Genomic DNA, 12,333 nt, shown 5'->3' with positions numbered 1-12,333 from the left:
AGTTGCTGTAAGATGGACAAAAAGTAAATGTCAGACTGAAGAGGTTTTAGTGAGCTGGAAAATATGTCAGTTTGTTTGCTTTAATTTTGACAGCAGACGTGAGGCTCGTCTCGCTCTCGACTCTTATTTCTGGCGTAAGAAAGAGGCTTTGTGTGTGCGTGCCATTAGCCTTGTGAACAAGACGCTTTAAGCATCTGGCTGGGAGAATGTTGCAGACACACTGATTTGTTGCATCTTAGTCATTTACGATAATTATGGATGACATCATGGTGATGTTTTCTATGGAGTATGTAAAAAAGGAAGCAGACTGCTTGCTTGGGAAGTTTGGCACTGACTGGGAGTGAATTGCCCTCGCTTTTTTTAAAAGTGTCCTTCTTTTCTGTAGCCTTTTGTATACAAGCACAAGTCTAACTTAGGTGTATTATATGTTCAGATTATATAGCATTTGCTTTCAATTTCCTCTGTTTTGCATTGCGCAGTATTTTTTTTCTCAACTAATGGGTTGTGATCCAAAAATGCAGGTTGCAATTCTGAGAGTATGTAAAAAGAAAAATAAATAAAAATGAAGGGGAAAAGGAATAACAATTAGCCATTTTCCATCAGAAAATCCATCAGTAGTGTTAATTATTTTCCATATTATTGGAAACCACTATGTTCTGTATAAAACCCTGATTTTTGCAGAATATTTGTAGTACCCTTCTAAATGTTGTAGAAATTATTTTTTGAATCAGCATCAGTAATACCTTGTTGCACACCTTTTCTGCCACCGGGCACTATCCTACCGTTCCAGGTCTCCAATGTTCGGCCTAATCAGAGATCAGCAGTCAGGTAAGGCAGCTCTCAGACACACTGGATCTGGTTTCCCTGGCCTTTATCAGATGAGGGGGACGGGGGTGAGCAGGGAGAGGCTTTGTGTCCTTAATGGCACAGTCATTTCATCACTTCACCGCTCTGAAAGAGTAGAGGCCAAAGTGGACCCTTTTTCTGGTGCCTGTTAATTACCGAAGGGAATTGGGCTTTTGAGGAGAATGAGTACGCAGACACTGAGAGCTAAAAGAATTCTCCACGCTAACGGACCAACAAGACAAACTCTCAGATTCGCCCCAAAACCGCCCCCACATCGCCATTAGCTGTAAAATTTGTGACCACTCAAATACTAGCTGTGTTTGAAAGGAATGGAGGTAAACATAGAGATAACATACAGAAAACACAGAGGTAAGCAGCCACATTTACCCAACTTTTTGAAAAATTTTGGTTAATAGTTTTGCTGCTAAGTACAACCCGAATTCCGGAAATGTTGGGACATTTTTTAAATTTGAATAAAATGAAAACTAAAAGAATTTCAAATCATGTGAGTCAATGTTTTATTCAGAATAGAACATAGATAACATAACAAATGTTTAAACTGAGAAATATTAACATTTTATGCACAAAATGATCTCATTTCAAATTTGATGCCTGCTACAGGTCTCAAAATAGTTGGGACGGGGGCATGTTTACCATGGTGTAGCATCTCCTCTTCTTTTCAAAACAGTTTGAAGATGTCTGGACATCGAGGTTATGAGTGTCTGGAGTTTTGGAATTCGGTCCCATTCTTGGCTGAAATAGGTTTCCAGCTGCTGAAGAGTTCGTGGTCGTCTTTGACATATTTGCGCCAAATGTTCTCTATAGGTGAAAGATCTGGACTGCAGGCAGGCCAATTCAGCACCCGGACTCTTCTACTACGAAGCCATGCTGTTGTAATAGCTGCAGTATGTGGTTTTACATTGTCCTGCTGAAATACACAAGGCCTTCCCTGAAATAGACGTCGTCTGGAGGGGAGTATATGTTGCTCTAAAACCTTTATATACCTTTCAGCATTCATAGTGCCTTTCAAAACATGCAATCTGCCCATACCGTATGCACATATGCACCCCCATACCATCAGAGATGCTGGCTTTTGAACTGAACGCTGATAACACGCTGGAAGGTCTCCCTCCTCTGTAGCCCGGAGGACACGACGTCCGTGATTTCCAACATGAATGTCAAATTTGGACTCGTCTGACCATAGAACATTTTTCCGCTTTGAAACAGTCCATTTTAAATGAGCCTTGGCCCACAGGACACTACGGCTCTTCTGGACCTTGTTCACATATGGCTTCCTTTTTGCATGATAGAGCTTTAGTTGGCATCTGCAGATGGCACAGCGGATTGTGTTTACCGACAGTGGTTCCTGGAAGTATTCCTGGGCCCATTTAGTAATGTCAATAACAGAATCATTCCGATGAGTGATGCAGTGTCGTCTGAGGGCCCGAAGACCACGGGCATCCAACAAAGGTCTTCGGCCTTGTCCCTTACGCACAGAGATTTCTCCAGTTTCTCTGAACCTTTTGATGATGTTATGCACTGTAGATGATGAGATTTGCAAAGCCTTTGCAATTTGACGTTGAGGAATGTTGTTTTTAAAGTATTCCACAACCTTTTTACACACTCTTTCACAGATTGGAGAGCCTCTGCCCATCTTTTCTTCTGAGAGACTCTGCCTCTCTAAGACATCCCTTTTATAGCTAATCATGTTACAGACCTGATGTCAATTAACTATGTTAATAGCACTTTGTTGCCCCTATGCCAACTTTTTTGAGACCTGTAGCAGTCATCAAATTTGAAATGAGCTCATTTAGTGGATAAAAGTGTAAAATTTCTCCATTTAAACATTTGTTATGTTCTCTATGTTCTATTGTGAATAAAATATTGGCTCATGTGATTTTAAAGTCTTTTAGTTTTCATTTTATTAAAAAAAAAAAAAAAAACGTTCCAACATTTCCAGAATTCGGGCTGTATATTCTGCAGGGTCTCAAAATTATAAATAATTTTCATTGGTTTATTTACTTGGTAACACTTTACAATAAGGTTCATTAGTTAACATTAGTTAGCAACATTAGTTAACATGAACTAAGAATGAACAATACTTCTACAGCATTTATTAATCTTAGTTAATGTTCATTTCAGCATTTACTAATGCATTATTAAAATCACAAGTTGTGTTTGTTAACATTAATTAATGCACTGTGAACTAATATGAATAAACAATGAACAACTGTATTTTCATTAACTAACTTTAACAAAGATGAATAAATAGTGTAATAAATGCATTGTTCATTGTTTGTTCATGTTAGTTAATACATTAACTAATATTAACAAATGACACCTTATTGTAAAGTGTTACCATTTACTTTTACTACAGTGAAACAGACTTTCCAGAGAAAAGACAATTTAAGATTGTGTGCAATACCTTAGTCTCCTGTAAAGCTATGGCACAATTCATTCTGACATTAAAAGCAAATTGTTGTTTTTATAGTAATAGTTGTTGGACAAAGTATTTAGAAAATAGTATAGTTATTGTGCTACTGAAATATGTAGTTAAGGAAGTTCAACTTTGGCCTCTCTATCACCACCTGTGGTTAAAACGTAAAATTGAAACTTATTTGCACTGTTTTATGGCAGATTTGTCACTCTACTTCAAGTCACTCTGTTTGACCAAGTAAGTAGCATACTGCATTCCATGCCATAGTAGCCAGGCCTTCTATTCTTTACCTTAGGACATTGTGTAAGCATACAAGGACAAATGATGTGAATCTGAAATTTCCTGCCAAATCTGACTGAAAATATTATAATGAAGCACTGATTGTTTATATATTTGCTCAATAATAAATTGTTATGCATTATTAGCTTAAAACTCAAACATTACCACCACAGCTCTTACAGGTCTATAAAAGTGACAGGAAAAAGTAGGATACTTTCAATAAAAGGTCTAACATATTATGAATACTTTTAGCTTGAAGTTTAGAAATTCTGCAAGTGTGTAATATCAATTGAAACCCAAACACTGAATCAAATTCCTCCACCTAGTAGAAACACTGCCAGTGTTTACCCTTGATTTACCCCATTGTCTCTGTGTATTTTGGCAAGTCTTCAAATTTTGCTTGCACTTTTGTAACGGAATCTGAATTTCTTTTTCCACACCAGTCAAACATGCTCAGGCTCAGCCAACTACATTAGCCCCGCCCCAAACTCTATTGGCTGAGCAGAGGTATGCAAATACATAGGTTGACAGACAGGTATCGAAAATCAAATGCATTTTAATCCTGAGGCTTCTACAGTAGACATATTTTATATTTTGACCACTTTAATTACTGGTTCCTATTAGGCTGTGAAGAAATTTAAAGCCAGTAAAAAAAAAAAAAAAATTACAAATCTTTCCATGTTTCTAGGGGGAAAAAATTAAATCCCTAAAGTTGTGGTTTCAACTAAAGCCAAACAGTTGCTAATTTTTATGGGTGCTAGGGTATGCGCACAGTGTGTGTTATGTAAAATTGATCATCATTCATACTGTATGCGTGCAGACTGATGTACATACTCATCTCACGTTTACATCTTGAATTTGCACTAATAAGCCACTAATAAGGTGGCAACACTCACCTAGACTGATGTTCATAACTAAAAAAGAAAGGAACTGTACACTACTGCAAAAACAATAAATGCTTGCATTGATGGATGTTTATGTGAGTGGGTTAAAACATACCTGCAACTCTAATTTAACAACAGTTTTAAGACATTTTTATCAGTCATATGTTTTGGAGAAAGATAGCACAGGCACTGTTGGCTACGTATTCGGCTGTACACATAAACTAAACGTTGGTGTAAAAACTGAAGTAAACTTTGTACTTAAGTTTGTGTGTGTAGTTAATTCAGCATAGCTGATACAACAGGTCTATTCCTTTTGATTAAGCATCCACTTGCATTTCCCTACCCCCAAATGCCTGCTGTTGACCTCACACACACATCTGATGGACTCTCCAGGGCCCGGGACCCCCCTCTGCCTGTCAGACCCTTCCCCCATGGGGAAGAGGAGGGGGTTCTTCACTAGAACTCTTGTACTCCCTTCCACAGCAGCCATCTGCAAGCAATCTGTCCGCTTTACCCATCTCCCCAGTTTCTAAGACTCTCTTTGATTGATAGCCCCAAAAGGAGTCTTATGGCCCAAACTGCGGACACCAAATGTCCCTGTTCCCAATGCCATCATGATCCAATTACATGGCACATCAGTCCGTTATGGTTTACTGTACAGGACATGGCGTGAACTAAATACTCTGTCTTTGTGCCGCATGTGGGGCTTATGTTATGAAAATTGCTTTTTTTATACTGTAAAGCAGCAATTTGCATAAATCTCTAATGATTTGTGGTCTAATGTCAGACATCCCAACCTCAAAGGCAGAATGGATAAGTGAGAGAATTCAAGACAAGGAGGTAGCAGTAGAGAAAAATTACACATTGCCGCAGGGGAAGGATCTGTTTCCCACATGACTTTGCAAAGAGAACAAACATGGCCTCTCATCCTCCCATCCACATTAAGATGCTCACATACTCACTGCATATTTTAAATAAAGCCAGTGCATTATTGGAGCTGACATCGAACATATCATCTTGAATGTGTTTGGTGCATCTGGAGATGTTCTTCTTGCAGACAAAGCCCACACATCCGCAATACCGGAACAACATGTTGTTTGCCCCATATCTCTCTTCCTATTGTGTGTGTGTGTGTGTGTGTGTGTGTGATCACAGACAAGATCTAGGGTGCATGTATGTGCGCATATGTGAATGTGTGCATGCATGAGTGCAGATAATCTCAAGAATGCTGCCGTCTTGTCACGCTATTGCTGTGTTTTGCCGCATCTGTAGGCCAGCTAAGCTGAGCGGAGACACCTCGCCTCTCACCTATCTCACCACACTGTCTGTTTTCCAGTAGGTCGTCTGGTCTGAAGACAGAAAGTTCCAGAAGATGAGGCAGTAGCACAAAGCACGGTGGGAAGGCATCTGTTCACTGCTGGAAGAGTACAACGAAGGATTCTGAGAAATTATTAAGAGGTTCCTTAAGAAAAAAAAAAAAAAAAAAAATGATGAAAATGATATCATGGAGCCAAAATATTTGCACTTTCTCCTCCCATTGTTAGACATTTTATCATGTCCTTTGTTTGTGTTGTAAACGTCTTATTAATATGACTTAAAGATGTCAGAGAACACAGACTGTAAGTGTGAATGATTACCTGCTTCCGTCCACATTTTCAGCACATCCACGCTCAATCCAGACAGTATTATAGTTGTTTGAATGAGACATTTTTGAATGTCGTTTCATAAAAACAAGCATTCTGTTTTGAAATTAGCCTGTCTTTAAATGCCTCTTCTCTGGTTTGCGGTTGTTTTTGATAATGTCCACTCAACCAGTATGTTTGCTCCTTTCTTCACCTTGGCAACGGAACTAATGGAGCATTGATAGTGAAAAAGAAATGGAGCGAAATCGTTTCTGTCAACAAACATTAGCTATGGTCTCTCAGACCTGCACCTCAGGACACTAGTAATGTACACATAACCATCGCCTGAGAATTAGCAGTAAGTTCCACATGGTTCGTTCAGAAGTCAGAGGTCAGAAACACTATCACGCAAAATTAGTTTTGTAAATGTCATGAGACACTTCAGTTAGCTTTACTATTTTCAAATGGATTATTCAGTATGTACATGGTGTTCTGTTGTTGTTGTTTTTATGTAATGCCTTTATCGAATCTTGAACCTTCAAATGATAAATAGTACAGTAAAATTGAGTGTTGTGAGTACTGTAGACTGATGAGTACACAGAATTATTCTAATTTAGAAGTACTTTTAATAAGAAATACTTCTTTCCATACATCAATTCTTCTTGTGCTGGATATTTGCATATTTTTTTTTTTTACCTGGGAGTGACATGTAAATAGCATGGTAATCATTCAGTACCACTGTATTTTACCATGGTATTACCACAATGTTTTTATTATTTTATTTTATTTTTATTTTTTTGTAGAATTCCATTTTCTTCTCTGGCTAGAAGAGGATTGTATAAATCAGGAGGTTTGTGTAGGTCTTACAATAATTCAGTGTAAAACTTTTTTTTTGCAAAGTTTCTGAGCTTATGTCCTGTCTGGTGTGATTTATTGTTAAGCATCTGCATTAGCTGGAGTGTGTTCAATAGCAATTATTTGTTTCTCAGCCAAGGTAATCAACTGTAGTTTTGTTGCAGGAATGACTATGAGAAAAGGCTAATTGATGTAAATTTATTAATTGTTTGAAAATTGTAATTAAAGTTAACTTCTGTGCCATCATTGACTGGGCTTTGATTATGGTAATTTCTTGTTGATTCCAAAAGCGAAACTTCCAAACTCTTGCAAGAAAACAATAAGATTAGAAATATAAACATATTTACCCATTATTTTGATGACTATATCTTTTCACTTTAGGAAAGATTTGTTTTATGGCTCTTTATGTTTGGTCCCACCACACCCCCCTGCCCCCTTCATGTATGTATGTGTGTGAGTGTTTTATCTTTCCATGTGCGTGTGTGTGTGTGTGTGTTTTTGTTTGTTGACATGTGCTTGGAAGCCATTACTTTGGCTTAAATTAGTCAAGTTGTAAATATTTATCATATGTGCTTTTTTGTTTTGTTTTGTTTTGTCTTCAATTCACCCTTAAAACAGTGCTTATCAAACTCTGAATGAGATGCCAGCATCAATTAGATTATGTCATAGAGTAAATTGTTAGTAGGCAGTACTGCTCTCATCATAAAATTTCTGGGGGTTTTTTTGTTTTTGTTTTTTCTGTTCTTCACAATGTAAAGATGAGAATTGGTGACAATACACAAAAGAAAAAAATCTGTCTGCTTGTATTTTTTGAACATTATCTGATTATGTGCATCATCATAATGTAGAAATGACAGCGAGTGACAATACACACATACAAAATCTAAATGTCTGCTTGTTTTTTTTTTCTGATGATGAAAAATAAATAAATAAAAAAAACACTTAAGCATACTTTTACAAAGAGTTCTCTATGGATATAATATGCTTTAAAATAAATGCGAACTGTTTCTATTCATCTGTGAATCCTGAAAAAATAAAATGTATCTTGGTTTCCACAAAAATATTGGGCAGCACAACTGTTTTCAACATTGATAATAATGTTTCTTGTGCAGCAAATCAGCGTATTAGAATGATTTATTTTGTAAGTCGCTTTGGATAAAAGCATCTGCTAAAATACATATTTTTCAAAAGAGTTAGATAACTTCAGAACACATAGCTTTGTGTGATATTTGTCTCACATTATTATATATGTTAACTGAGGTCAAAGGTGATAAGAAAATTGGAAGACTGGGAAACATTTTAATTAAACCTGTTCCGATGACTTATTTGCTTAAGTCAACAGAACAATTCATATGATAAAAAAAAAAAAAAAAAATGTATTAACCTGATATTTCAGTTTTAAGTACATTTTAAGTACATTAAGTACATTTTAGTTTTAAGTACTGGCCTGAGGATTAATAGTTCATATTCAGTAATGGTTCAGAAATTGGGTATGTCTTGGGATGACTGTGTTTTCGATTCAACTTCAGAGAAGCAAACACACCCTTGTTCACAGCTGCCGCCCATTTTCTCTTTTACGCCCACCTGAAACGCAGGTCCGTGTGTCCCCTGAAGTACTTCCAGACCTCAGCTGAGGCCTCATCACATTTTAAATGTTTCAAATTGTTCAAGCTGTAATCACGGCCAATCAAACGAGGGAACCAATCTGGAGGGAGGCACAGATTACTGTTAATATCACAGATAGGTGCCTCAAAAGAAAGGTATTTACCCTAGAAATTGGCCTAAACCATCACCGTTCCAGCATGGCCTTTCCGGCAGCAGTAAAGAAAAGGCCGCATGTTCAGAATGTTCGGAATGGCAATGAAAGTAAGAAACTTCTATAAAAAAGGCAACTCCCTGTTCCCAGGTGCACAACTGATCAGATGTCTAGTGATACATATCGAACAAGGACTGATGCAAAGAGGATGTGAGATCATTGTTGAAATGCAGTAGAGCATTGAGGTACCAAAGTTTTATCTTCCCTTAGAAGCAAGAGCACAGAGATAAGCTCTTGAAGACGAAGACGGTGTCAGAGGTTGGGTCAAGGATTTTGGCGACAGGGGGGTGAAGAAATGAAATAAGGGTTGTAAAGCAGCTGGGATACATGTGTCTAACACTGACACATGTGGCATTTGACTTTCAGTGTGAAGTTCAAAAGAATTTTATAATGACGCAGCTGCTTAGGGATGTGTACATGAAAGAGCGTGTGTGCGGGTGTTTTGCGGAGGAGGATAATAGATTTCCATTGTTCTTAAAGACCTATTGACTCAAAAAATGTCAGAATGTCATGTTGAGTGGTTCCATGCTGTGCTAAGTAGCTTCAGCCTTACTTCATTCATTAAAATATAGTAAATTAAGTCTTAAGTGATTAAGGGCCAGTTTTACTAAGCAAGGAAAATTAGCAAGAGAGCGCAATTCCAAAACAGCGCCGATTGGAGGGGAAATTTCTGCGGGTGATTTACTAACAATGCACAAATTAAACAACACAGACGCAACATCTCATTTACATATTGACCGACGCAATATACCAAGCGCAGCGAAAATTAGCATAGTCGCAAATAAAAATAATAAATAAAAATAAATAAATAGAGAAGCCACAGTACGTTGAAAAGAACGGGAGGCCAAAAAATGAAGATTTGCTAGATGTTTTGATAGACCTGGTATTGCGTGACTCCTAGTTGAGGGTTCCAAGTCGTCTTTTATTTCCTGAAGCAAATTAAATATAACATGGGCTGGCATACTGTATGTTCGGATAATGTGTTCTTATGGCATTCCAAATAAATTAAAATGTGTGGAAAACGTCCCAGGTTACGTATGTAACCACGGTTCCCCGAGTGAATGAGACGCTGCGTCGGAAAATGCTAGGGGAATGCCTTCAGCGATACCATGCTCTGAATCATATATGTAATCAGTCCAAACAATGGGGAGACGTCATGGCGTAACGACCAGGAAGGATAAAAGCATGTGAAGTGCAACCGGCGTTAGCTTTTAGGAATGAAGCAAGCTCTAGTAGGGATGCCGGAAGTATGGCCCTGCGACGCAGCGTCTCGTTCTCTCGGGGAACCATGGTTACATACGTAACCTGGGATGTTCCCCTTCAGGAACTCAAGCTGCATCGGAAAACACTAGGGGAACGAGATGTCCACGCTGCCAGACTTGCAAATCCCTGCCTAGTGTGGAAGAGCACAGCTATGGCAGGAGAACAGAAGAGCCAGGAGCGACTCGCAAATCTAGGTCATAGAACCTGACGAACGTGAGGGGAGTAGACCATCCCGCAGCGTTGCAGATGTCCTGCATAGGCACACCTGCCAGAAAGGTCTTGGAGGCTGCCACACTTCTAGTTGAGTCAACCCTGACTCCCAATGGTGAGGGGAGATCAGAGGACTCAAGGCTATGGAATAGCATCCTGATCCACCACTTAGCATAAGCTTCTCTGGCCAGAGGCCTCAGCATCAGCACACCGCGGAGGAAACGTGTAACTAGGGGGTGTCTGCCCACTGACTGGCCACCAGAAGGGGCGTGGTAGGCCACAATGGCCACCACGTAGACCTTTAGGGTGGAGTGGGTCAACCCTGCGGAGAATTGGGCCTGCAGAACCTATAGCACTGTACCAACCAGGCAGTTAATTGGGTCGAGTTGGCGGTTTCTGCACCATGAAGTGAAGAGTCTCCACTTCAGGGCGTACAGTTTCCTCGTTGAGGGAGCTCTGGATTGGAGGATGGTCTCAACAACCTCGGTTGAGAGACCGGAAGCTATGAGCTGTGCCCCCTCAGGGGCCCCACCCACAGCTTCCACAACTCTGGGCAGGGGTTAAAAGTCATACCCTCCGCCTGTGAGAGGAGATCCCTCCTGACGGGAATCTCCCATGGAGAGCCGTCGAGGAGAGAAATCAGGTCCGAGAACCATACCCGGCCCGGCCAGAACGGGGCTACTAGCAGCAAACGGACCCGTCCTGGCGCAGTTTCTCCAGAACTCCGAGGAGCAGAGCGATTGGGGAAAAAGGTGTACAGACTAAGCCTCGGCCAAGTATGTACCAAGGCATCCAGCCCCAGTGGAGCTAGATGAGTCAGAGAGAACCAGAGTGGATAGTGTGATGTCTTTCGAGTCGCAACAGGTCCACCTGAGCCTGGCCAAAAACTCTCCATATCTGCTTCACCACCTCGGGGTGAAGCATCCATTCCCCGGGCCTCGGCTCCTGCCTCAACAGGATGTCTGCTCCCATATTGAGATGCCCAGGAATGTGAACTGCTCTCAGAGAGAGGAGCTTGCCCTGGGACCACACAAGGATCTGGTGTGCCAGCCTGTAAAGGGGGCGCGAACGCAGACCTCCCTGGTGGTTGATGTAAGAGACCACCGCTGTGTTGTCGGTGCACACCAACACATGGTGATCTCTTAGGTCTGGGAGGAAGTGTTTCAGTGCTTGAAACACGGCCAGCATCTCCAGGCGACCGCTCCACAGACCACGGGCAGGGTGGCCACTCATGACAGCAGGCCAAAAGACATCACATTGGACGCATCTGCCATCAAACCCAGCACTCTTTGGAACTGCTTGACAGTGAGTGACCGGCCTTCTCTCACTCTCTTGACTGCCGTGAAGATCGACTCGATCCGAGCAGGGGACATACGTGCCTGCATCGTGGCCGAATCCCACACCATGCCCTGATAAGTGGTTCTCTGTACTGGAGAAAGCACACTTTTCTGGCGTTAAGTTTTAAGCCCCAGCTCTTTCGTATTAGCGAGAACGACATCTCGATGCCGAAACGCCATCTGTTCTGACTGAACTAATATCAACCAAATGTCGATGTGGTTGAGTATGCGGATGCCCTGGAGTCACAGAGGAGCCACCGCAGCATCCACACACTTTGTGAAAGTGTGGGGTGAGAGTGCAAGGCCTAAAAGAAGAACCCGATATTGGTATGCTTCGCCCCCAAAGCAAACCTCAGGAACTTTCTGTGATGGGGAAGGATGGATATGGGAAGTATGCATCTTTTAGATCGATCGTGACAAACCAGTCCTCGGACCTGGTCTGAGACACAACCTGCTCAAAGAGAGCATCCTGAACTTCAGTCACATGAATGGTTCAGTTGACTCAGATCTAAAATAGGACGGAACCCTCCATCCTCCTTGGGAACGACGAAGTACCGGCTGTAGAACCCGGACTCTCTGTCAAGAGGAGGGGCCAACTCGATGACCTCCTTCCACAAGAGAGTATTCACTTCTTGTTCCATTATCAGAGCCTACTCGGGACCCACCAGTGTGGGAATGACCCCGTTGTAAGGCGGCGGCGGAGCACCAAACTGAATGCGATAGCCTCGTTCTACAGTGTGCAGGACCCATCGAGACACATTTAGCAGTAGTTTCCATGCTGCCA

The 12,333-nt window shown here is 40.9% G+C and overlaps 1 protein-coding gene across 10 annotated transcripts in view; it reads left to right on the top strand.

Moving 5' to 3' along the window:
• Window positions 1-7,831, top strand: part of smoc1 (SPARC related modular calcium binding 1) — a 63,755-nt gene extending 55,924 nt beyond the window's left edge. For 7 of the 10 annotated variants that reach the window (XM_058750208.1, XM_058750215.1, XM_058750214.1 and 4 more), the window contains one exon: window positions 5,783-7,830. In XM_058750208.1, coding sequence (XP_058606191.1) covers window positions 5,783-5,822 — 40 coding nt within the window. In that variant the 3' untranslated portion in view covers window positions 5,823-7,830. Of the gene's footprint in view, window positions 1-5,782 lie in introns of all 10 variants that reach the window. The other 3 variants (XM_058750205.1, XM_058750207.1, XM_058750206.1) reach the window with 2 other exon arrangements.
• Window positions 7,832-12,333: the final 4,502 nt, after the last annotated feature.

Source organism: Onychostoma macrolepis, chromosome 17, assembly GCF_012432095.1.
Source record: "Onychostoma macrolepis isolate SWU-2019 chromosome 17, ASM1243209v1, whole genome shotgun sequence".
NCBI classification, from domain to species: Eukaryota; Metazoa; Chordata; class Actinopteri; order Cypriniformes; family Cyprinidae; genus Onychostoma; species Onychostoma macrolepis.
This window is presented reverse-complemented; position numbering and strand designations above follow the sequence as displayed.